The sequence below is a fragment of the Anser brachyrhynchus genome, assembly GCF_964034855.1.
Source record: "Anser brachyrhynchus genome assembly, chromosome: 5".
Classification (NCBI taxonomy): Eukaryota; Metazoa; Chordata; class Aves; order Anseriformes; family Anatidae; genus Anser; species Anser brachyrhynchus.
Window position 1 is genome coordinate 41,899,265 of NC_137699.1, and position 24,511 is coordinate 41,923,775.

Below are 24,511 nucleotides of genomic sequence, written 5' to 3' on the forward strand. Positions count from 1 at the left end.
AGGGAGATGCCCATGGCTCAGGGACCGTTGCCCACGTCTTCCAAGAAAGTGCTCCCAAACAAACCCTGGGGGCGTGCTGGGCAGTAGTTCTTCTGGGATGAAATCCTGCAAGTTCAGCAATGGTCTCTGTTCTCCCCTTGATGAGCCACCACGAACCTGGCTGACTGTGACAGCTCTTTGACACACGAGAACAGCACTTTGGCAGACCGTAGCAAGGAAAAGGACTGTGCTTGAGGAGCACTTGCCTCACCTGCCCTGTGGACCACCGTGCTAACTCCTGAGCGGACAGAACTCTGTCATCCTCTGCTTCAGCATCTGTGAAAGACCAGTGGGACAGACATGGAAGGAGAGCTCTACACATCCCGTCCATGGATGACTCAATTGCATCAGGCTAGAACAGGGCAAGACACGAGCTTTTTCCCTCAGTAACCAAGATTAGACCATGAATAAGAGGAATTAGCTAAAGGTCAAGCCAGCTAGAACAAGAATAATGAACACAGGCTTAAGGAACAGCTGTGTGCAATTTCTCAAAGGACAGCAAATTCTCTTTTTTTGACTCAGTAGCTGGGGGGGGCAGAGATGTTAGCAGGGGCCAAGAGCTCTTCTGGCAGGGGGCTGGCAAGACCCATCAGACAGCAAACACCTGTTTTCTCTGCCTTGCACCCTCCAAGTCACACACAAAGGCAATAAGCCTTGCCTTTGATCCGCAGCTCTCTGATGGTCACAGCCTCCTGGAGCAGGCCATGCTGTCCCCCTTGCAAGAAGGTCGCTTGCTCCTGAGGTCAAGGTCGTGTTCCCTGGCGCCTCCAGTTCCAGAAGATAAGGTCTAAGACTCTGAGGAGAAGTCTTTGTCATTAACCCCTGGCCCTTCGGACCAGCAGGAGCTGGAACACGCCGACCTTTGGAACCCGCCGGAAAGTTCAATCAACTTCAAGGGCCTTTTCTGGGAGCGCTCACTGAGGAAACAAAGAGCCCCGAGAAGTGCTGGAGCGCTGTCATCAAATCGTTCCTAACGTCCCTATTTTTAGAAGGGTGAAGGAGAGAAGGGAGCTGAAGACAGCACCTTGGAGCCCCAGCGCACGGCATGGCGGCAGTGTCATGGGCCTCCCTCAGCAGGCCCCAGGCCCGAAGCAGAGGGGGAAAGGGGCCTGGGGTGGTGGTAGCAGGGATTTTAATTTTTTATTTTAATTTTTTTTTAAGAGATGAAGCTCCACTTTCACCACCCCACCCCCATGGTCAGAAAATGAGACCCACAGATAGAGCTGGAGATAATGGCAGGTTGCCATGGAAATGTGCATTTAGTCTCGCTGTTTCCACGGCAACCGAAAGACATACCATTCTGTTCCTCTGAAGGATGCCAAAGGTAAATGAGCACTGATTAAAACAGGGGCACAAACTTGGGCTCTAATCAACCACAAAGACTAGGGCCATAAACTCTTATTGCTCAAGCAGGAAATATTAAGAGCCACACAAGCGACGGGAAGGCCAGCGGCAGCAAGCCCTGCGCACAAACTGCTCCCCGCGGAGCCAGGAATCGCGGCCGTGGTTACTCCAGCTCGCGGCCGTGCCCAGCTTCAGCTGCCTCACCATGGCACACGTCTGTCCACGGCCCACCCCACGTCCACGACCCATGAGTTGTTTCCTGGGAGGATATAAAAAAAAACAGAACCAGTTGCACTCTAACCCTGGAAGCCACACGGAGCAAACATACCTCTGGGAAGCTACCAAGATCTAAACTGCACCATTAATCCTATGCCTAGCCCCTAATAGTGCGTGATTCAAGGATTCACCCTCTTCAAAAGAAGAAGAAAAAAAAAGCAATAAAAAAGATTACCCAAATGGAAGACTTTGATGTGATACAGGTGGCTGCACTTTATTCTTGCCAAAGCTCTGTCTCCTTGAATCATGGCTCTCTCTCCACACTGGCTGACAGTCGTATCAAACAAACCATTATGCAAAGTTATCCCTTCCTCTGCTGCCAGTCTCTCAGGCAGCCACGGCCTGTTCCAGAAGAGGACGGTGAACGCTGGGTGAGAGCTTATGTTGGCATGCATGAAAGAGCAGGCAAAGAGGATGAAGCATCAAAATGGTGCAGATCCTATCCCACACCGCTAACGAACCCAGCTGCTGCGTTCGTGGGAGGAAACAGCACGGTCAGTCCTTGAGCGTGTGTTGTAGCTAGAAGTACAAATTGCTTGTTCTGAATTCGGTGAGCTCCTCTGGCCAGTCCCAGCTAAGGGTGGGATTTAATAGTGGGGTTTCTACCACTCTGGTTTTTACTTCCCGCTGCCAGCAGATGTTCAAAACGCTTGCAAGGCTGAAGGGAGTTGTGATGCAAAAGCAGTTGTCTTCACAGTGTGGGACACAGACAAGAGAAGCTTTCTTTCATGCACTTTTGCTTTCCTATTATTGCCTCCTCCACCATTTAGTGATTCCTCCCCCAAGTACTGGATTCAGGCAAGCCCTAAGAAAGCAGGAAATTATACTACTGCGTGGGGGAGGCAGAAGCCCAACTGGGTGTCATCAGGAGGGTACGGGCTGCGGAGCCACCCACCCCAAATGCTCTTTTTAGCAAGTAATACCACACAGAAGTCCACCCAAGGTGAACATGGCATTCTCACGCATATCCCTAAACCGCAAGAAAAGGAGCGTGACAAAAGTCAGCTATTTCTGTACCGCTTCCTGGAAGCCTGGAAGAGGGGCAGTTTACCCACGGTTTATAAGTGACAGTAGCTACCTAGTTTTAAGAACAGAGCTGGAATGCTGTTCTTAAACAGGCTGAGGATGTGCTGGTCATCTACCAACAACTCCCTGCAGAGCTCTAACACACCCTGACCAAAGTGGGAATTTCTATTCCACCTTCCCCTACCCACCTGTCAGTGACACTGATGATCGTGCCCTTTCCCTTGAAGTTTTATCTTAATGTAGGTTTCCATAAATATCTTTCTTGATCATTCATTCCTTGTCAGGTGGGTGAACTGAGAGAATCCTTCATGTGGGAGCAGAGAAAGATTTTCCACTGCGGTTTCTCATTTGCAGTGAAGCAAAGGCAGCATCTCCAGCTCCATACTCCTGCCCTGTTCTCAGGGTTTCAGTGCAAGTCGCTGCCCAGTCAGAACTGAATTTCTCTTCTAATCCTCTGCATCTTTTTCTTCATACCACTGGTCTTGACCCACAGCCTATAGTGTGGTGATAACTTCGCCCCTTAAGGCTACTATTCAGTGTACAAACCTTGACAGTTTTTTGTTTGTGTTTCCCCTTCTGTAAGAGACAGGATCCATTCATTTCTGCCTACACAGCCCAAATTCAGCAGTGGCACTTTCACCCCACTCTGCTAATATATGACCCCTTCGCTGACTTCCTACACACAGACAGAAGTTTCCAATTTCTGATGTACTGACATGCTTTTTTAGAGCCAGTGGGGTTCTGGAGACAACAGACAGCCCTTTGCATCCATTCCCTATTGGGAACTGGAAGACTAGTAGTTTTGGCCAGTAGATTATAGCTGCTTACAGGAAGCTGGAGGCCAAGGAGCAGCGGTACTGTAGAGCTGGAACCTTTCCAGCTCCTAGCAGTTTCTCTGATCTAAAGACGACACTGCTGCAGAACTAGAACTCAGCTCCAGCCTGCCTCCAGAGCAGGCAGCTGCAAAGAAGCTTTTGCTCTTGCCTCGGTCCTGCAAGGAGCACATCCCACCTCACTCCAGATGCAAGTCTAAATACCTGTACATGCCCAGTGAATCCCAAGGAGTAAGGGGTCCACCTAGTGCAGTTAGAGCAGTACTGCCAGAACCGCAGGCAGAGCAAGCCCTGCACACAAGCTTCCTGTGAGCCCAGTGACAGGCTGCTGGTTGACACTGGTGTGGACGCAAAGCCTCGTCCTCTGTATAGTCCCCAGGAGGGAGGAGGTGGCAAGTTATCTGAAAGTGGTGGCACCCCATGCACTTGTTTGATTTACTTCAGCAGCGGGAGTGAGTAAAGGCAAGTGGCACCTGGTTAGGTCCATCAGACAGCACATTCACATTTTGTAAGAACAATAACCCAAGACACAGGAGCTAAAGACAGGTTTTCATTTAGGAAAAAAAAAAACAACAAAACTTGCTAGTTCCTGGTTTGCTTCCTTCCCTTCAGTACTCCTGCACTTACGTTTCCCACAACAAAAATGCCAAAAGATACTTGACCAAGGTCAAATTGTATGAAATGGATTGAGAACTAGATTATGTACCCTCGGGTTCAGAAAGCAATGCCTCCTGCCATCTTTCATTGCTCAGTTACCCCACCTGAAAGAAATTAAGTTTATTTAATGTATTCTACCTACAGAAGCCTTTAGGTCTTATAGGTTCTTTCAAAGGCATTTCGGGCAAACATCCCATTCAAGACTTGGGAGCTTGAGGGTAGGGCCCAGACATCCTGCAAGGGTTTAGACAAGTCTTTTAATCACATCTTTTTACTCCCTATTACAAACGGGACAGTGCTACATCCAGCTCTCTCTGATAGGGATACAACTACATAGAACATAGTCTTGTTGACTTCAAGAAACAGAAGTCAAAAAGGCTAGACCAAAGGAACTGCTGCCCAACTGCATTGAAATGACAAATCTGCAGCGGATCACAAATGAACTCCAGTAACACCTACAGATGAAGCTAACACTGTCTGGCTATAAACTGAGCACTAGAAATCAGTAGGCAGACGTGCAGCATATGTACGCACTGCTGACTAGCTTAGGAAGGAATCTGTTAAGCTCAATAACAACCACAAAAATACCTGTGGCAGTCTCAAAAAGTTCATGGCTTGCCACAAACAGCTTCCTTGAAACCAAAGTCACGCAGTGCTCCCTGACTCACGTGAAAGAATCAAGTCGTTGACAATTTGGTTCTGATCAGATAAAACATAAGAGAGGGAACAAAAATAGTTTCTCTATCTCTCCTTTCACACAGAAGCAGATGAATCACCGTGATTTAAAAGACATCTAGTGGCAGATAAAAAGCTACAGAAAACAAGTAATCAAAAGGATGTTATTCTGGAAACCTCTAGATTTCCCATTTTTTATTGGGGTTTCATAAAGGAAAGGAGCTATGTCATTCTTTCATAAGACCAGGCAGACAAGGCAGACAGATTTAATGGTGAAGCAAGTTTTTCTCAGACAACTTAGTCAAAATGACTTGAGGACCCTTAAACAATACTCAAGAACCTCCTCTGCCTGTATCACCTAAACTGCCCTTCCTGCTGAGAAGGCAGTGGACCTACTATGACACCTTAGAGTTTGTATGACCTAAAATTCCAAGTCAGGTTTATGAACAGCCTAAAATAGCACTGAGGGATGGAGGGCTACGTATTTCATTTATACACACACACCACCTTTTTTCTTTTCTTTTTTAATAAAAGAAATAAGCTATTAACTCTTGCCACCTCAATCTTTTAGTGTCACTTACTCTGAACAAGGCAAAACTTCAGTCCTAGGGACTGACAGCACCACTGTAGGTTCCTGGGACTGAGACAAGTCTGCTGTGCTGGGCAAAAGAAAAGTGTCTGCAAAAGCCCACTGAATGTCGGAGAGCGGACAACCAGCAACACTGGTAGGTGTCAGTCCAATTCAGCTGCAAAACAATGAATAAGCAGCAGATGCTGGAACAAATCCAGACTCTACCCACTAGAAATGCACAAGTAATACCAAACAATCTCAAATGCTTTTTTTTTTTTTTGGTAAGAACTTTCAATAAACACACATGCATACAGCCATCTCTTGGCAGAGACGAGTGGTTCCACATTCAGGATAAGACAGGCAGGTCAGCACCACCTGGCAGGTGGTTCACAAGGTGTTGAAGATGCTCCTGAAGATGCTCCTTTGTGCGGGCTCATGGCTACCTCATGTTTCTAAAGGGGAGGCCAACAAGTCTTGGAGACAGGCTCAGTTCAGGCACACACACACAGCTGGAGTCATCTGTAACTGCTATATTACAGAGTAAGGGAGATGAGAAGGAACAGCTGGGAAAAGAACGAGCAAAAACCCTCTGGAGGCTGCCAGAAAACGCCTGCAGACAGTGTTCATCCACGAGAAGTCCCATCAGAATTTGACAGAGAAGGAAGTCCCACAGGAGCACCCCTTCTCTGCCTGGGGATTGCTCACCACCTGGAAGGAGCTGCGAATCAGCTCCTGGCTGAAGTCCACCATGGAGCCTTTCACAAAGGCCAGGCTGTCCACATCCACGACCACACGGGCACCACCTTGTTCAAACACCCTGCAGAAAAAGCAACATATTTAAGCATTAATTGTGCCGCAGACCTGACAGAGAAGCGCAGTCTGAGCACTTTCCTTAATTTACAAGCTTTGTTCCTTCAGTTCAAGGTATTACTTCACACACACCTTTCTTGTCACCTCTGCAAAGCACAGTCACGCCTGACCACCACTACACCCTTTTGTCCTTGCCTGTCATCAGGATTGACAACTGTGTCCAGGGAGAACTTGTACTGGAACCCGGAGCAACCTCCTCCTTCCACCTGCAGCCTGAGGAACTCCGAGCCTTCCGCGATCTCCAGCAGCCTCTGCAAAACGCAAACAAACGAAAACAACCGCGACAGAGGATCAAAACAACCAGGCGAGCGCTCCAACCGTGCCCAGGGCAGGCCGGGCGCTTCGGCAACCCCTGCCGGGGCGCTACCTTCACGCAGCTCTCGCTGAGGTACACCTGCCCCTCGCTGGGGTCGCTCTCCGTCGGGCCCGGCTGCGAGGAGGACGATGCCCAGCGCAGCGCTCGCCCTCGGAGCGGCGGAGCGGGTCGCCAGCTGCCTCGGGAAGAAAAGGGCATGCCTTAGCGCCGGCCCCTGCCACCGGGCAGCGACGCCCCGCGCCCCGCCGCCACCGCGGTGCCGGTACCTGGCCCGGCCGCCCAGCGCCACCCGCCAGCAGCGCCTCAGCGCCCCCGGCGCCGCCATCTTGCCTCCTCCTCCCGCCCGCCCCGCGCCCCGCCCGCCATTTCCGCCGCGGGGCCGCCATGGCGCCCAGCGCGGCGGAAGGGACGGGGAGGGATCGCTGCTAGGCTGGGGGGGGGTGATGGCGGCCGTGAGGGGCCGCCCTGACCCTGTCAGGAGGTGTCTGTCCTTTGCCACGGGTTTCCTGCCCCCTGCCTGCCCCAGGCGGCGGGGGACTCCCGCGTAGGGGCCGTTTTGATGTGGCTGTGTCAGCACGGTCTCGGGTTTGGGAATAGGCTGAGCCTGTCAGCGCGGAACTTGTGCCCGTCCTTGAAAGGGTTTTGCTTTCGAAAGCAGTAAAGCTCACAAAAGAAAAATAAGTTGGCAAACAACGCAGCGCTTCTCGACAGAGCGTGTTTGCACTGGAATTAGCTGTGAGGGTTATTTACATTGAGTAGTACCCAGAGACCCTGATAGGGATCAAGATGCCATTGTAGGGGGAATTACGCAAACAGAAGAATAAACTCAGGGCCTGGTCTCAAGGATTTTTTAGGATTTTTCCTGATACTGGCTTTTCTGTTTTGCTTTCTTTTATCAGGTGAGAATATCTAAGTAAACTCAGCAGTCCCTGTAGAGGTCTGTTTTCCTTTAGATCAGCATTTATGACTGGGTATGGCAAACACAGACATATGCGTGCTCAGCTGTATGCATGCCTCTGCAATTCCACCTAGTCCTCCCCTCTTGCTCCTCGCGTCTCTTCTGTGAGAACAGGATCCAACAGGATTGTGCAGATCCGAGCGTTCATCTCAGCTATGGGCATCTAAGGCACAGTTCCCAGATGCAATCTCCATGGTTTCACCTCCTCTTTGGAGCATGGAGCCTGCGTTAGTACCAGCACTTCTCATCTCCCAGGCCCCCTCTGCTCATATCTACTGCCTCTTATTTTAACTTGTGTAGGTGTTTAATGGCTCTTCAATTAACTCTTCACAGTCAGAGCAAGGAACTCAAGCTTAATAAGAGGCTACATGTATTTTGTTGAAGATATTTTCCTCTTAAAAAACTTGTACCAAGAGCACTGCAAATCATCTTGTCTCACCTGAGTCCTGAACTTGTCTGGCAGCCCTAAGCTGAGCAGCCCTACTTAATTTTTCTCTCTTAAGCCCAACCATTTGACATGTGACAGTAGTCTGGCCTGTTCCTCAAAGATGTGCTCATGGTTAAAGGAGTCTTTATCTCATTCTTCCTCACATGCTTCTGCTGGAGGAATTCCAGGCCGCAATCTCGTTCCCCTACCCCTGGTGATGTTTGTGGAGAGTCATACAGTGGCATGACAGAGGAAAACCAGTCATCCCAGCAGGAGGGAATCCTTTAAACTCAGTGCACCTCGGGACTTGGTGACTGTTAGTTCTCTCACACGTCTTGCTCGGAAAAAGGCAATGTCTAGAACAGCCTGACCTCCCCACAGCCCAGCAGCGGCAAAGGAAGTGCTTAAATCCAAAATGAGATCTGCTTGACAAAGTTATTGTCCATTAAGCGTGGAGTTGGCAGTTCCACGCAGAGACTTACAGTCTCCTGGAAGTAGAAGTATTTTCTTTGGCATATGCATAGAAATCAAGTGCGTGGTAAAGTGACTGCAGTAGTAAACATGTAGTTAAGTCTCATGTATATAAATCCTAAAAGCCTCACTCCCACAGTTTAGTGGTGAATGTGTCTGCCAGGCTGAGAGGGGCCAGTGCTTTAAAGTAATGCAACCACGTGCTTTTGCTTATTTATACCACCCTGAACATGTAAATAAAGACTGGTTTGGACTGTTTACTTTTTCTCGGTCTGAGGTTAACTCTAATGATGTTCTGATAAAACCATGAAAGCATCACAGGCAGGGGCCCAGAGGAGCTGGTATTAATCCAGTTATCTGCAAACAGTTGATGAATCCTCAGATCAGGCAGAATGGAACACTTGATGCTTTTAAAAACATTGGGGGTGTTTCTTGAGTTATTATCAATGTGGTGTCCCAAAAGCGGATGACCTGTGGAAGAGTAAATCAAGAACTCTTGGGAGAAAAGGGGGAAGGATGGTGCCTGCTTCCCACACTGTACTGGCTTTTCTTCTGCAGGGTGTACTGGACTATCGCTGGTGTTGCATGGCCCCATGCTGTGCCTGCAAACACCTTTTGGGGATTTGATATAGCCCCCAAAATAGACACTCTTACTTTCTAGCTGCTTTTGGTTTTACCAGCGTTGAGTGTCAGAAATGTGACAAGTATCTTCGAGGCATTTCTGGATGTTGGTCAGACTGTTATTGCAGGCTGAGAAAATGAGGGAGAGTTGAGCTGGCCTCAGTCAGAGTTAATTTAGTCTAATTAACAATCCACTACTCTGATGATTGATTCAGGTGCTCGGATCAAACATTCTGAGTGGCTGGTAGAGGTCTGTGTAACTAAGGAGAACAGCTATTTCTTTGCACCTTTTTATTATCAGTAATTACTTTTTCTTTCTGCCAGCTATGCGGCAAGGGGGTGTTTTTGTCTCATCCACAGTTACAGCCTACATTTTATTCCTTCCTAGGCTGTGACTTTGTTGGTTTTGTGGTTGCTGATAGCTTGATGTAATCTGTTTTTAGGTTTGATCATACTTTGTTTTCCCCTCTTTATTCAGGTCTGCGGCCCCTAGGTTTGGGGAATTCCTTTAGCTCTCTTTAAGCATGCTGTATTGAACAGGTCTGACTGTGAGTTGAATTCTACAGCTATTGTGCTCTCATCTCCTCTACAACGTGTATGTTTAAGGCATCCTGTACTTGTTTCAGTGGAAAACTGAGCGTGTTTCAGTGATTCAGAAACAGCTGATGCTAAAACCTCTGACATGGCTGTTGAATGCAAGAGTGGCTCGTGACACATTTGGGTCTGAATTTTGATGATCTACAGCAAAAGGAGCATGTTCTGGCTAAAAGAGCAGCAGAAATTGATTAGTCCCTGTATATGTATTTTCTTGAGAATACGACTTTGCATTCACTGCTGCTATAGTGCCTGCAGGTGTATCTGTTTACTGGGTTGCAAGCACAGTGCTGTTACAGGAATTTACATTCACTGGGTGTAGCTAGCTCATAAAGTGGAACCTTAGACTTTTTCCCCATGTAATAGAGTTGGTTGGATTTCCTGAGCGAAGAGCTCGAGTATCAGTCTTGCTGGGAAGAATTTGTCTGTTAACTTTCTTTTTCTCCCAGAGTTTCTGCGCCTTACCACAAGCTCCGCGTGATGGCGGTAATCTGGGGGGAGTTCTGCTGCCTGCCTGTCTGCAGAATAACGAGACCAGCCTGCTGCTGAATTGAGTCTTTCTGAAGTATTTTGGTGAAATGGTGGGCTCCGTCATGACCTGGAGACCTGCGTGATATATCAGATGTCGAAAGGGCCATGTGCCTGAAAGCAAGTTCTGTTAGGCTTGTGCTGATTATGTTGCCCTGCGGAATCTGAGCTTTAGTGCTGTTCCTGCAAAACCGGCGTGATGGTTACATGTGATATGTGCTAAAAGAACGGGCCAGGAGCTGCTTCTTTCTTGTGTAAAGGCCTTGTCTGTACTGTTATAAATTTAAACTTCTTCGGTTTTTCATTAATCCAGTTCTGGGGAGGGAGAGACGTGTTAATTCTGATCCTAGATTCAATGATTTTTAGTTCAAAGCCCTTGAAATGCATGTAGATTTGAACTAGAACCGTACGCAGTCTCTGCTGCTGCTACTGCTGCGTCTGTGAAGCAAAGACATCTGGTGAGCAGTTTCACAGGAAGGAATCCTGATTTAATGTATCGTGGAATTTGTTCCCAAGCATGACACTCCTTATCCTGTGCATGTGTTAGCGTAGTTTATATGGTGTTGCTCTGAACTGATTGCACTCCTGTTCCTGGCAGCCAGATAAGCGGCTTTGTTTCCATCTGCGGGACCTGGAGGTGGAGAGAAGGAAAGCCTCCGAAGGGCACGAGTTCCCATGCAGAAGGGAAGGACTCTGTGGGTCAGTTAGGAAGTGTGCCAGGTGGAGTTAAATATACAACTTGATCTGAGCAGGGCCTTTTGGGCTTTCTGCTCTGCTTGCTCGTGTCCTCTGCAAAATGAATGCTTATTCAGAACTTCTCCACACACACACACACACCAAGTCCTGCTCTCCTTTCAGAAAGAAGGGGTGCCGTTTCGTTTCGGTTTACTTCTGAAGAGCTAAATGACTCAGCAGAGATACTCACTACAACCAGTCCCACTCCATTCTGCTAAGGGGGTTTCTCCTCTGACACACCTTGTGGAAAACCTGCACGAGGTGTGGGGGATTTCACCTCCGAGTCACTCGGCAGCGCTGCCGCCGCGTAGGCAGGCGGTGGGACACGGGTCTGGAGGGGGGTGGCTGTGCCGGTGCTGCTTCGTGCCACGCTCCCACCAAACCCCAAAGCAGCGTTCAGGTGCCCGTGTCCGCTCTTCTGGACGCGGCCCAGCGGAGCTTGCTGCAAGGCGAGCTGGGGAAAAGCTGCAGCTTGGGCCAGACGCTTTCCGAGGCGTTTCAAACCTCTGCTTTGTGTCAGCACCCGCGGCCCAAAGCTGGCAGCCCGCGGCGCTTCAGGACTTTGGGAAGCAGGCCTCACGCCCGCCCCCTCCGGCCCCAACTCCCCGAGGCCCCCACCCCTCAGCCTCCTCCCGTCCCGCCCCCGGCCGGCCCCGTCCCGTGGCGGCGCCGTGAGCCGGGGCGGGCCCAGCCGAGGGCCGGGGCGGGCCGGGGCGGCCCCGCCGCGCTCATGTGACGCCGCCGCCGCTCCCCGTCCCGGTCCCGGTCCCGGTCCCGGTCCCGCCGCCGCCGCCATGGTGCCGCCGCCGCTCGCCCTGCTGCTGGCGCTCGCCGCCGCCGCCCTGGCCGAGCCCCTCCGCTTCGTGGACTGCGGTGAGGCTGGGCCCCGCTCCGCCGGGAGCCCGGGGAGGCGCCGCGGGGCCCGCCTGCGGCCCGGGGCCGTGCTCGGGGGGCAGAGCAGGGTGCCGCGGGGGACGGAGGGTGCCCGGCCCCGACCCCCTGGGGAGCGGGTGCTGCCCGCCGGAGGGGCCGTGCGACCGTGGGCCCTTGCTCGTCCTTGCAGGTTCCAAAGACGGAAGCATCCAAGAGGTGAACGTGAGCCCCTGTCCCACGCAGCCCTGCCAGCTCGTCAAGGGGACGTCCTACAGCATCAACGTCACCTTCTCCAGCAGTAAGAATGGGGTGGCGGTGGGTGGGTGGCTCTGTGCCGCCCTGTGGGGTCACCGGGGTGGGCAGAGAGGGGGGTGAAAACCTTTGTGTCTGCGTCCCGGTGTTGGAGGGGAACAGGGAAGGGTGGCTGGGATGGCTGGAGAGGGGCCCTGGGTGGGGAGAAGTAGCTGAGGAGCAAGAGCACTGCTTAGTGTGTTCTCTGTGGCCCCTAGGCAAGGCCGTCCTAGGGGAGGCCGTAACACAGAAATGCGTTTCCCCGCTCTGGTGCCACACTCATGCTTTTCTGTGTCCTGCAGAGATCGAGAGCCAGGGCAGCAAAGCAAAGGTGTACGGTGAGATGCTGCACGTGGACATACCATTTCCCATCCCTGAGCCTGACGGATGCAAGTCTGGGATCCAGTGCCCCATTCAGAAGGGCCATTCCTACAGCTACCTGAATAAGCTCCCTGTGAAGAGCGAGTACCCTAGTGTAAGTAAGCAGGAACCCAGTCTGTTCCTCATAGCTACTGTTGTCCTGGGGCAGTCCCACAACCCGCCTCTAAAGAGGGATGCCTTGTCCTCCGGTAGTAGGGAACAGGTTACAAGAGTCTTCAGGCCACCTAGTGTCACTTCTGCTATGAGCATGCTTCTGTCTCTAGTTCTTGTTTTGGGACAGATCCAGCAGAGGAAGCAGCTTAGCTCCAGCTGCTGAGAAGTGGCGTCAGCTGCCCAAGTGTCTGTCTCTTGAGTGCTGGTTTCATATGTAGCCTCCCCGCAGAGCCTGCTGCTCTCAGCCAAATGCTCTCAGATTTGGGGTGTTCAGCTCCAGGATGCAGTTCAGTTGGGATGCCGCAGGTTGTTTCCACTCTGCTTATTCAGAGTGTGGTTCTCAGTGCAGTGTGCGGAAGTCTCTTGTGTCACACAGCAGAACCCTCCTTCCGTGTAAGGTACTGCAGGAGTCACCGTGCGTGGCCTACTTAATGTGGCTGGGGCAGTGCCCCAGCTCTGTCCTCTTTCCACAGAGCTATTGGGACTTCCTCGCTGAACAGATGATTGAAACTGCCCTCTGTCCTTGCCTTGCTGTCTTCTAAACACTCTCACTTCCCTGTTCTCTCTCCTCTCTTTAAGATTAAACTGATTGTGAAGTGGGAGCTGGTGGACGACCAGGACCAGATGTTGTTCTGCTGGAAGATACCGGTGCAGATCACCAGCTGAGGAGCCCTGCCATTCGTAGGGCTTGGGGAGGGGAGAAACAGAGAGAAGACAACACAGGCCAAATTCTTTTATATAAGTATTTCTTACTGCTTCCTTCAGAGCTCTGCAGCCTCTGAGCAGCTAGTACTGTGTTCCTGCAAGGTCAGCTGTGGGCAGAGGGCTCTGACTCCTCTAAGAGCCCTCTGGTGTGTTCTCACAGCAGCTCAAGGGGGAGCAGTGTCTGCTGCCGTCAGTAAGAGAGACTGAGCATTAGGGCATTGTCCTCCAGGTTCTCTGTGGAGGCACTTCAGTAGTTTGAAACAGAGCTGTCTGTCCTCACAAAGAGGTTTCTCTGCAATGAACCTGGCTAATGTCTGAGCTGCTACCTGGTAATCCTTCAGTGCCTCTTGTAGAATGCTGGCTACATCCACCCTCCTGCGCTTTTCCTGCTCCACTGTGACCGGGATGCTCCTGGGACCTGTGTTTTCCACCCTTACAGCTGAAGGAGAGGGAAGAAGAGGAGGCTTTTCCTGAGCTGGCAGCGCAGTCTGTCCTGGGCTGCTGGGCCGGCAGGACTGTGGCTGGGAAAACTTACTTTTTGTGGATGCAACGCCAAATGGCATTCAGTGTCTGCAGGGATGATTCTTTCTCTAACCACTGGTTTGCACTATCAGCTAACCAGGAGCTGCTGGGAGCTCCTGAACCTCTTTTTATAACTTTCCTTTTAATAAAGGCTAAAGAAAAACGGCGTGCGTTGTCTTCTGTAGGTGGAGGGCTGGAGGACACGCATAGTGGCTGGGCAGCTTGAAGCTGGGACTGGTCTGGTCATACTTCTTGGCTGAAGGCCCGGGTGGAGGTGTGCTGGCCTTAAGGGTGACCTGTGAGCAGCCGTGCACCGCTGCTGACTGCTGGAGCACCCAGCTGGCAGCGTCTGGGCTCCTGCCCTGCTGCTCCTGCACTGGGCTGGAGCGGTGCAAAGGCTTCCGAAGGAGGTGGCTGTGCAGGACGTGGCTTTGCTCGATGCGGTGTGGGGAAAAAGCATTCCTAACGTGGGCTCGGGGGTAGGGAAAGCAGCTAGCTCCCCGAACTGCTCGAGGGCTCTTGCCAGCTGCAGGAGCGTTAGTGCTTACCCTGCGAGCTCCTTTGTGTGGGAAGGAGGTGGGTGTGAGCGGCCAAATCCGCGCAGCCCCCGGGGGTTGGAGTCGGCTCCTGCAGCTGGTGCTGGGCTGGGGCAGATAAGCGAGCGTTTGGCCTGGCAAGGCTCTCCGCTCGGCCAGGAGTGAGCTGGTATCCCTTGGCAGAGGGAAGACAAGCACAATTCTGACCCAGCCCCAGTGTCTTGAGCCGCAGGGCCCAAAATAAATGTTTTATTTAACAACATGAGAGAAGTTTCCAGCAGACTCGGTTAAAAAAAAAAAAAAAGTCACCATCAACTTTACAGAAACGAAGCTGGAACCGCCCCCCCCTCCCCGCCCACTCACCCCCAGCCAGCACGGGCACGAAGGCGCGATGCAGGGGTGGGGATGCGCCTGGGACAGCCGTAGGGCGAGCCGGCCGCGGGGTCCCCCAGCCTCTCCACCACGTCGTGAGGTTGGGCAGCAGCTTTGGGGAGCCGGGGCTGTCCTCCCCAAGGCTGGGCCCCGGGGGCAGGACCCGTGGCGCGGGGGAGGCTCGCCGCTAGCTCAGTGCAGCAGTGATGCTCGCCGTGGGGAGGCGAACCCAGTCTCTGCGGGGTGCGGGGAGGAGCTGGGGCTGTGTGGCTGGGGAAGGCGTCCTGCGAGCCCCCGCGGTGCGTGGCACGGTGGTGGGTGCAGGGGGGGGGCCAGGCCGGGCAGGGCTCTGCTGTGGCAGAAGCAGGGGCTGGCGGTGAGGATGGGGGTACAGAGGCTGGGAGCTCAGCCCTGGCGGGCGCAGCCAGGAGAAAGGTGGCAAGGGAGTTGTGCGCTTTGGAGGGGAAGGGGCGAAGGGCTCGGAAGCAGCCACAGCCCCGGGGACCCTTCTCCGCGCCGCCGGGTCCCGGAGCAGCATTGCCGGAGGGGAGCACCCCCACCGCCGCTCCCCTAGAGCTACGCTGCTGCCGGGCTCTGGGCTGTCTGGGGCACGCAGTGGTGGGGCTGGGCCAGGGCCACGTAGCCGGGCGAGCAGCGGCAGCGGTAGGAGCCCTCCGTGTTCTCGCAGGTGCCGCCCTGGCACAGGGGCGCGGGGCCGCCCACCTCGTCGCACTCGTTGATGTCTGCAAGGAGGAGAAGAGGGGGGGCTGAGGCAGTGGCATGACGTGACCCAGCATCTCCTTGTGCCCCTGCCAGCCCCCTCCGGCTTCTCAGTGTCCCCCAAGCACCTCCAGGCTGCCCACCGTGACCCCCCCCAGCCTCCATCACGCTGGGCTGCACCCTACCCATTTGGCTCACCGCTTTGATCAGCTCATCTGCAGAGCTCCTGCATGTGACATCCCCAACATTTGGCACCACCAGTAAAGGATGGAGCCCCAACACGGGGCTCCCTGTGCTAAGCAGCCGGTCATCCCCCAGGCAGCACAGCAGCTTCCCACTGACAAGTTGTGCTAGCCCGAGATCTGGGAGAAAGGCCGCCTCCAGCCTTGGAAAATGCCCTTTCCTGGGCTGACAAGGCTGGGGAGGCAGATGATGGTGACCCTGAGAGGCCAGTTATCACCTCCAGGACCAGAACACAAAGGAACCTCGCGCTGCACAAACAAGGGCTTGTTTTATTAACCTGCAAACTGTGCCAAAGTGCTCGTGCAGGAGCCCTGCGGGCAGCTGCGCTGCTGCAGCTCTGCTCAATGCAGCTTTCCTGAAGCTGCGGAGAGGCCGGTGGAGGCCTGAGCCCCCTGACCACAAACTCCAGCTTTATCCCCACAGCTCAGCAGGTACTTCGAGACCCAGGGGATGAGAGCGGGGGAGCTGGGAGAGCCGCTCAGTTCGTCCATCCTCCCAAGGGACAGCAGTGCCCCAGCAGTGACAGAGCCCAGGAGCAGGAACAGCTCGGCCACCCCAGAGACCTTGGGTTGGATGGGACTGTCTGACAGGGGGAGGCTGGAAGCAAAACCTGCAGCTGTGGTGTGAGGAAGCGTAAGTCACAGGAGGAACAAGAAATAGAGCAAGGGGGAAATGTGAGACGAAAGTCTGGGGAATAAGGCAACCGAAGCAATGGCTGAGCAGGCACGGGGGAATCGCGCCAACCCCCAGGACCAGACCATCCGTACGGACGGGATGTGCTCGCTCAGAAGCCCGAGATATTTGGCAGCACAGCCAGGCAGAGCAGCCCCCAGCACAGCGAGTGCTTGTGGCCAGAGACACCCGAAGGCCAGCAGCAGCAGCGAGGTACTAGCAGTGTGCACCAAGCCGTGGGGCTGTCCCACACCGGGCAGGGCTGTGGGACGAGGACGAGCTGACGGGCCGCACCCCACAGCCACAGCAGCCCTCCAAAGGCTTGCAGTGTAATGCGGGTACGTGACGGCACATGCAGGGGAACGGACAGGGAAAAAATAACAGCTCCAGTGTGAAAGGAGTGCTGGCGAGGCGAGGACAGAAAAAGCAACAAGAAAAGGCTCCATAAATACATTAGCAGGAAACAATGGGGAATGTAGGCCTGGTCCTTATCGGAGGAGGAAACAAAAGCCAGACAATGCCGAGCTGGCTGGCGCGGCTGCCGCGGGCTTTGTTCCAGCCATCAGAAAAATGCTCGTTGTGACCAGAGCCAGTGCGGACGTTTCAAGTATGTAAAAGAGGGGGCAGGAGCACGGGGCAGGCTGTGGGAGGGAAAGGCAATACCGTGGTGGAGGAGCTCAACAATTAGTTAGGTAAAGCTGTCACAACCGTATTGCTAAAGGTCTGCCGCAACTCATCCTCAAATACGTAGTGCTCCTGCACTGGGAAGTCAGCAGTTCCCTCTGAGGGAGAGGATAAAGGAAGTCTAAGGGACCTGAGGAAGGGGAAATTTGGTGACTAGCTCCGAGGACGGAGAGGGGGGAATCCAGAATTAAAGACTACTCACCCCCGTCCACTTAAACAGAGCAGGTTTCTGAGTGATTAGGTCATTGCCCTCCTCCCCCCAGGGGATATCGGGGTAGTTAAATAGTTGGTGCAGATCTGTTAAGGCCTGATTATGTCAAGCCAATCTGTTTCCCTTCACTGACCTGATAACTGGTTGTCCGATAAGGGAGGAACGGTGGATATAACATGTCTTGGCCAGGGTAAGGATTTCAACACGCTCTCACATGACACGCTCAACCAGACCAAGAAAATATGGGCAAGTGTGGCAATTGCACAATGGGTCACCAAGCTGCACCCAAAAGATAATTAGCAACAGTTGGCTGCTAAAATAAAAGCCATTTAAAATGTATCCTGACCCCTGCTCCATTCAATTCAACCAGCGTGGACAAAGGAAAACTCCCCGTGCTCACAAAACCTGTGCGTGATCTCAGGCTGCACGTGCTCTGGGGCTTCAGGCTCCCTCTGGTCCACCAGAGAATCCCTTTGGAGAAGTCAAAGTTCACCAAAGACGAGTGTAAAGCCCTGCAGCCCAGGAAAGGGAAACCGTGCACAACTGCAGAAGTGGGAGCAATAGGTTAGGCAGCTGCTCTGCCCTGTGGGGAAGCAGAGGCCACAGGCTCCGTGTGCAGTTGCACAACCGTGTTGTGCAGTAAGGGTGGTGGGAGCTGGAGTAAGTGCCCTGCCCAAGGAAAGAGAGGGATTTCTTCTGGTCTGTTGGGTGCCTCGGGCTGGCCTGGGGAGCTGCGCTGTGGAAAGGATGGAGACACACTGTGGGGATGTAGAGATGATGAGAGAAGCTTTAGAGAACTTGGCTCGTAGGACAGGGTGGATTTAGAGGAAAGCAAGCAGAAGTACAGCAGCAGCTGACGAGGCACAGGGGTGTTACCCGAAGAAGGCAGTGAGCAGCTGCTCCCCCTGTTCCCTGATGCCCCGAGGTGCCCTGATGTTGGCAGAGCAGAGGCAGGCTGCAATGCCGGGGTGACTTTCCCAGCTCCAAGGCCACGAAGCACCCGCCGGAGCGGGGAAGCCTCCAACAACCGTCCCAGCCAGCACCAGCAGAGAGCGGCAGCAGATAAGGGATGCCGGGGCCGCCCCAGCTGGAGCAGGACGGGGAGCCACTCACCCACGCAGGCCATGCGGGTCATGTCCAGCTGGAAGCCGTCGAAGCAGTCGCAGGTGTAGCCCTCTGGGACGCGTACGCAGCGCCCGTTCTCGCAGCCGTTGAGGATGCCACACTCCTCAGCCTGCAGTCCCTCGAAGCCCTCGTACAGACCTGGAGGGTGGCAAGGGGATGTCAGAGCAGGGTGACCGCCCGACCGGCCAGAGGGGACATCAGGCACGTGGTGGGATGGTGGAGGTGGAGCCGGGACAAACTGAGAGCAGCCAGGAGCAGAGCTGGGGGGAGAGCTTGCGGCAATCCTGGAGCATCCCTGCTGGGCTGGGAGCTGCCAGGCAGCCCCTGTGGACATGGGCTGGACCAGAAGGCAGCTCTCCGCGTCTCCCAGTACTCACCAGTTTGGCTGGGCAGGTAGCGGGGCGGGGGCCGCCCCGGGCCGTGGTGGAAAGGGCTGCCGCGAAACTCGCTGCTGGGTTCCCTCCGAGGGAAGCCCGCATCGGGGTTGCCGTATTCGGATTCCAGGTAGTTGTAGTAGGGGCCCATGTCTGGGCTGGTAAGGCCATAGTGAGGGTCTTCCAAGCCCGGTCCGTACTCATACCTAGGTCTTTCTCGGACCTCAGCCCCTCTGTCACTGTCTTCACTGGCCCCACTACACAGGAAAGCAAAATCAGCTGCAAAGAGTGAGAGAAAAGCAAGGTCAGAGCTCAGGAGAGGTGGGGCATGGCTGTAGAAGGTGCATCCACACCAGGCCAGGAAAGCCTCAGTGGAGCTGCAGCTCCATATTTTGCTGCTGGGAGACTGTCTTGAAGGAGACCAGCTCCTGTCTGGGGCCAGCAAGTCCTTGAGCAGTGAGAACCCAAATCCCCAGTGTGCTCCCATCCCAGTCTGGGAACCTCTCCTCTCACAAGGGTGATCAGGGTCGGTCCTTGTGAGACCCAAAGGGAGCAGCATGATGCATGGAGCAACTCTCCCCTCAGACACCTTTGACCTTTTCAAACCAGTTTGCAGGTACGTCCTGCCCCACTGGTGCAGCTCAGCCCTGGAGAGGCAGGGCAGCCCGCTCATTTGGGCTCGTTTTGGCAATGAGGTTTGCTACAAGCGGAGCCCTGGCTGCAGCTGTGTCCCCCTGGCTCTGCCAGGGGATGCTTGCCCATGCTGCCCCGCTCACCAGAGGACCTGTGGGGGCAGAGCGCGCAGTTCTGGCCCCAGGCTTCGCCGAGGCGGCAGCAGCACTCGGTGTAGGTGGTCTGCTCGCCGTGCAGCAGGTCTTGGCAGATGTAGTCAGAGACAGTCTGCCAGCAGACGTCCAGGTGGATTTCATACTCCTCCAGGGCATCTGCGAGCGACATGAGCAAAGGATGCTGTGGAAATCGTCTAGCAGAGTGCCACTCCCTTGCTCTGGGGGGACAACCACATGCCCCGGCTCCATTCCCTCCCGCACCCTCTCGGGGTGACCCCGCTGCGGGTGGGATGGGTGAAGGGGTGCTGGGGCTCACCTGCCCTGCCGGAGAGGTTCACACAGCGGTTGCCAGTGGCATCCAGCACGAGCGGGAGGCTGCAGAAGCAGTGATAGGAGCCGTCCGTGTTCAGACACTCACCGTTGATGCAGTACACTTCGTTCTGGCACTCGTCCTGATCTGCCCATGTGCAAGGACAGAGCGGTCTCAGGCTGGCAGGCAGGGGCAGCGCAGTCCATTCCCTGCCAAAACGCTGCCTGCCACCTCTCCCATCCCCAGGAAGGTCACAGGGAGCCCCTTGGCCAGACCCGGCCCTGCAGGGACAGCTATGGGTGCAGCAGCTCCTCTGTCCCTCCACACAGTGGTGGCCCCGCTGCTCTTTGAGGCCATCTTACCAATGCACTCGAGCCTGCTGGGGTCGTAGAAATAGCCCGTACGGCAGAAGCACTTGTAGCCCGGCACCGTGTTCAGACACTGTCCGTTGCGGCAGAACTCAGAGCCAAATGTCTCACACTCATCCATGTCTGAGAGAGGGGGGGAAAGAGGAGAGAGCGTCACAGGGAGTGCAGCCACATGGCTCCTCGGACTGGGCCACCCTGAGGTCCCCAGAAAAGCCCCCTGCCTCTCCCACCCGACTCATGCCTGTGAGTGCTCGCAGGCTGAGCAGGAGGAGGGATGATGGGGAGCTCTTTTAGCGGATGCTTTCACAAATAGGACATGGACTTGTGTTTCTGGAAGGTTGAGAACACAAACCCACGGAGATGAAGTGTCAAAGCCTGAGCCAGCTGGCCACTAGAAACACTGATCAGTAACTGGAAGGCTTGTGTCTTACTGGACCCCATCCCTGGTGGGAAATATGCATGGGAGTGTTCCACCGAGAAAGGATCACTGCCAGCAGTGAGGCAGGACTGGAGGAAGAGGCACTTTCCAGCTCGGTGGTACTGACAGTCTGTAATTTCTCCGGCTGGGAGGAAAGCATCCATTTCTCCGAGCAGGATGTCAGCACCCCCCACCACAGCCCCGGGGAGATATTTCTGGGGCTCCATTTCCATGCAGGGCTTGGCACAGTGCCCTCCCTCTCCCCAGTGGAAGAAACGATGCTAGTACCTGTGAAGGAGACTTTTCCTGAGAGCAGATCTTCCTGGGGAACATAGCCCTTCCCTAGAGGGCAGATCTCCTGATACTCCACTGGCCAAGGGGCAGATGCCAAGGAGAGACAGGACAAAAGAAAACAGCTCGTTAGTGCAACCAAGCTGGCGGGCAGAGCACTGGCATTGCCTGGGGGTGGCGGGGCCACCGTCCTACCTGTGCCCGCGATGGGGCAGGGGTAGGTCTCACAGTTGTCGCCCCAGGCTGCCCCCACAGTGCAGCAGCACTCCTGCTTGGTGACGTTCTTGGCCAGGACGCTGTCACACAGGCGGACGTCGCTGATGTGGTAGTAGCACTGCTTGCGCTCCGCGCTGTCGGAGGGCTGGGCCGCGTGTCTCTCGGGGCCCTCTGGAAGACAGCAGAGCAGGGATGGGATTCCCACACCCAGGAGGTCCCCGCTTTCAGGCTCCTCGGCTCTCCCCAGAAGTCAGCTCTCCCGTGCCTGCATGGGCACGGCCCTGGCACCCCCGCGACCTCCTCGGCTCTCCCTCACCCCAGCCAGGGCTGCCACGCTCCTGCCCTGCCCGCTTCTCACCCATGGCTGCTCGTGGCTGGCACTGCCCGGCCTCCGTGTCGTACTCCTCGTGGTCGCTGGGGCACAGGCACAGGAAGGATCCCTCCACGTTCTCGCAGAGCGCGGTCCCACACACGGCCACCATCAGCTCACACTCATTCACATCTGCAGAGCAAGGGGGAGCGATGGGCTCCGGCCCATGGGGTGGGAGGGGAGAGCATGGCTGCAGCATTGGGACATCCTTTGGTGGGGAGCTGGAAGCTGCTAGGGGAGAGCTGGGAGCTCCGTTTGTGCCGTGGCTCAACACAAGGATGGTGAGAGCTTCCTGCCCTGCTCTCGGGGCATTCAGACAGCCTGAACTCCAGCTGCCGTGAGCCATAGCACCACAGGATCAGCCAGGTTTGAAGGAGGTCAAAAATCCATCAGCTGAAGTCTCTAGGCCAATCCCCTGCCCAAAGCAGGGTCACTTATGGGCCAAGCAGGCTGCTCAGGGCTTTGTTTAGTTGGCCTTTGCAAACCTCCAAGGATGGCAACTGCGCAACCATCCTGAGCACCTCTTCCACTGCCTGACCGTCCTCATGCCGAAAACATTTTCCCTTGTATTACACCCTGCCTGTTTTCTCCAGGCACCTCTTAAAGTACCTCTTTAGCCCCTTCCATGTCTGCAGCCCCTAAGCAGCTCCATGGCACCCGCACAGAGCAGGCCTCCCTTTTCACTGGGAGCCTTTGCTCCTTCATGGAGCCCTGTCCCTTCACAGCCCCAAGAGTTTGGTGTCCTAAGGGACAGCACAGGAGGGTTTTTGCCCCCAGAGGCTCTTCTGTCTGTGCCTGGGGTTCTCAGTGCATGGATGCTGTCCCTGTCCATGCCCTGGGAGCCACCACATAGCAGGGTCACCACCACACCGGTCTTCAATCTGCTGAAGGCTCTTCCTCACCACCTGGCAGAGTGATGGGAGGGGACAGGGACCCTGCAAGTGACTCACCGACACAGTAGTGCCCGGAGGGCGAGCTCTCGTAGCCGCGGTCGCAGAGGCAGCGGAAGGAGCCGTCCGAGTTCTCACAGAAGCCGTGGCTCCCGCACAGCGTCTCGTTGGCGCATTCATCTATGTCTGCAGCAGCAGGAGTTAGAGCAATTGCCCAGGACCCCAATGTCACCACACACAGCCCCTTCTGCTCTGACCCCAAGGCTGGGGATTAGGGCAAGCATCACTTTGATGCGAGGGACTGGATATGGTCGCCCTGCTCACCCCCCTACTGTGAGTGTGTGGGTTACGGGGACAGGGGCAGGGCGGGAGTGGGAAATGGACGGGAAGATGGGAAGCACAGGATGTGGCTGGTAGAGGGGAGAGGAGGGAAAGTCCCTGCAGTGGTGTAAAGGGGCACAGAACCTACTGACTCATGTCAGTGGTAGATACAAGGGGGCAACTGAAGCGTGTCATACAAGCGCAGAGGGCTGGGGATGAGCATCCCACTCCCCTCCTGCTGCTGCACTGGGCACACTTCCCTGGAGGGGTCAGAGCCCCAAGCCCAGTGCTCCCACAGTGCTGCCACTACCGAGTCCTGGCGCAGCCCCGAGCTCAGTAGCTGGCAGCGGCTCCTCCTTGCTGCGGCCTTCTCTGAGCCACGGGGAACCAGGAAAACTGCAGAACCCCCCTCGCACTTCTCCTTTTGCCTGTTTCTGAAGCCTGAGCTCCAAACCCAGACCTGCCCAACACTGGTAGTGGCAGCTTTCCCCTCACCCAGCGCTGCCACGCAGGTGACTGGTGGAGCCAGTCACTCCAGCAAGCACAGCTTACTGGGAGCTGTGGTCCAGCCCCAAGCCTGGGATGGCTGTAACCTGCCCAGGACTCTCCCTGAGCGGAAAGCAGCACAATGCAGTGTCTGTTCCAGATGCCAGGAAGAGAGAAGTCTAGACACAAGCAGGCAGCTCAGCCAAGAAAACAAACTCTCGGCATTATCTGCCTCCCCACTGGCCACATGCTTCCTCCTCCTCCTCCTTCTCCCCCGCGCCCCTGGCAGAGATGTCCCACAGCCACCCTGTCCCTGCCAGGCAGGGGACAGGGCCACGCAGGCTGTACTCACCGATGCAGTCACCCAGGGGCGTCCAGTGGAAGCCGGGCTGGCAGCCCATGATGCAGCGGTAGGAGCCCAGGCTGTTCTGGCACCGCCACGTGCCGCAGATGGCATCCCCGTATTCCTTACACTCATCCACGTCTGCAGGGAGCAGGGCAAAGGGACAGGGACGGTCAAGTGGGGTCCCTGCTTGCTCATGGCTGAGCCTGGGTCAGGCTCAGCTTGCCAGAGACCCCCAGCCCTTGCTGGTCCTCCTTATGAGGCAAGTTTGGGTGCTGGGAGCCAGCACTGCCTCCTCCCTGGCTGCATCCGTCCCCCCACATCCCAGGGGCTGATCTCCTCAATGATGAGCTCTCACCTACGCAGTCGTCAGTCTCCTGGGAGTGTTTGAACCCATTTTCACAGAGACACCTGTAGGAGCCTTCTGTGTTCAGGCACTGGCCTTGCGAGCACCGGGATTTGTCTGCGCATTCGTCCACATCTGCAAAATCAGGCCCAAAACGTCAGGCTGGATCTTGCAGCAGGGGCAGGAGCAAGGGGCAGGACCTGAGGTATGTCCCTCACCACCCACCAACCCACCTTGGCAGCTGACTCCGCCAGCCGTGTTCGAGAAGCCGGGAGCACAAATGCAGAAGTAGGATCCGTGGCTGTTGAGGCACTCGCCATTGGGGCTGCAGATCTCGCTGTTCAGGCACTCGTTCACATCTGCAGAAGGAGCAGAGTCAGAGCCACCCACCCAGCTCTGGGGGACGTCCTGTTCCTGAGCCACATTCTCCTCTCCACGGGCTCTTACAGGCTGCCCTCACAGGGCTCCTGGCCCCTGGCTTTCTTGCGACGGAGGGAGAGACCTCCCCTATGCTCAGTGACCCTGCGTTTGGCTACGGCCTTATGGGTGTGCCGTGCATGG

The 24,511-nt window shown here is 55.1% G+C and overlaps 3 protein-coding genes across 7 annotated transcripts in view; 1 reads left to right on the forward strand and 2 right to left on the reverse strand.

The window, feature by feature from the left end:
• Positions 1-5,083: 5,083 nt before the first annotated feature.
• Positions 5,084-7,031, reverse strand: ISCA2 (iron-sulfur cluster assembly 2). Of its 2 annotated transcripts, XM_080595530.1 has the most exons (5): positions 6,874-7,031; positions 6,659-6,782; positions 6,427-6,542; positions 6,127-6,238; positions 5,084-5,949 (listed from the first exon to the last, which is right to left on the reverse strand). In XM_080595530.1, exons 1-5 carry the CDS (start codon positions 6,930-6,932, stop codon positions 5,908-5,910), a joined length of 453 nt encoding a protein of 150 aa, XP_080451656.1. In that variant the 5' UTR covers positions 6,933-7,031; the 3' UTR covers positions 5,084-5,907. The 2 variants fall into 2 exon arrangements, with proteins under 2 accessions (XP_080451656.1, XP_080451655.1); XM_080595529.1 differs by having other exon boundaries at positions 5,084-6,238.
• A 4,563-nt stretch (positions 7,032-11,594) lies between these two features.
• NPC2 (NPC intracellular cholesterol transporter 2) lies at positions 11,595-14,029 on the forward strand. The gene is made up of 4 exons (XM_080595531.1): positions 11,595-11,814; positions 12,005-12,112; positions 12,408-12,580; positions 13,219-14,029. Exons 1-4 carry the CDS (start codon positions 11,736-11,738, stop codon positions 13,303-13,305), a joined length of 447 nt encoding a protein of 148 aa, XP_080451657.1. The 5' UTR covers positions 11,595-11,735; the 3' UTR covers positions 13,306-14,029.
• Positions 14,030-14,614: 585 nt separating this feature from the next.
• LTBP2 (latent transforming growth factor beta binding protein 2) overlaps positions 14,615-24,511 on the reverse strand; it is a 64,762-nt gene continuing 54,865 nt past the window's right edge. For all 4 annotated transcript variants that reach the window (XM_080595515.1, XM_080595513.1, XM_080595514.1 and 1 more), the window contains 13 exons: positions 24,184-24,309; positions 23,963-24,085; positions 23,614-23,745; positions 22,515-22,640; positions 21,553-21,696; positions 21,174-21,365; positions 20,976-21,056; positions 20,264-20,392; positions 19,908-20,048; positions 19,580-19,747; positions 18,807-19,082; positions 18,418-18,567; positions 14,615-15,517 (listed from right to left, as the gene is read on the reverse strand). In XM_080595515.1, the coding sequence (XP_080451641.1) occupies positions 15,351-15,517; positions 18,418-18,567; positions 18,807-19,082; positions 19,580-19,747; positions 19,908-20,048; positions 20,264-20,392; positions 20,976-21,056; positions 21,174-21,365; positions 21,553-21,696; positions 22,515-22,640; positions 23,614-23,745; positions 23,963-24,085; positions 24,184-24,309 (1,955 nt within the window). In that variant the 3' untranslated portion in view covers positions 14,615-15,350. The remainder of the gene's footprint in view (positions 15,518-18,417; positions 18,568-18,806; positions 19,083-19,579; positions 19,748-19,907; positions 20,049-20,263; positions 20,393-20,975; positions 21,057-21,173; positions 21,366-21,552; positions 21,697-22,514; positions 22,641-23,613; positions 23,746-23,962; positions 24,086-24,183; positions 24,310-24,511) is intronic.

Excerpts from the sequence above, each read along its gene's own strand:
- NPC2 (XM_080595531.1), top strand. The coding sequence starts at position 11,736 with ATGGTGCCGCCGCCGCTCGCCCTGCTGCTGGCGCTCGCCGCCGCCGCC. Across the intron at positions 12,113-12,407 it reads CAACGTCACCTTCTCCAGCA|AGATCGAGAGCCAGGGCAGC; the intron begins GTAAGAATGGGG and ends TGTGTCCTGCAG. Across the intron at positions 12,581-13,218 it reads TGAAGAGCGAGTACCCTAGT|ATTAAACTGATTGTGAAGTG; the intron begins GTAAGTAAGCAG and ends CCTCTCTTTAAG.
- ISCA2 (XM_080595529.1), bottom strand. The coding sequence starts at position 6,932 with ATGGCGGCGCCGGGGGCGCTGAGGCGCTGCTGGCGGGTGGCGCTGGGC. Across the intron at positions 6,783-6,873 it reads GCGCTGGGCGGCCGGGCCAG|CTGGCGACCCGCTCCGCCGC; the intron begins GTACCGGCACCG and ends TTCCCGAGGCAG. Across the intron at positions 6,239-6,426 it reads GTTGTCAATCCTGATGACAG|GGTGTTTGAACAAGGTGGTG; the intron begins GCAAGGACAAAA and ends CTTTTTCTGCAG.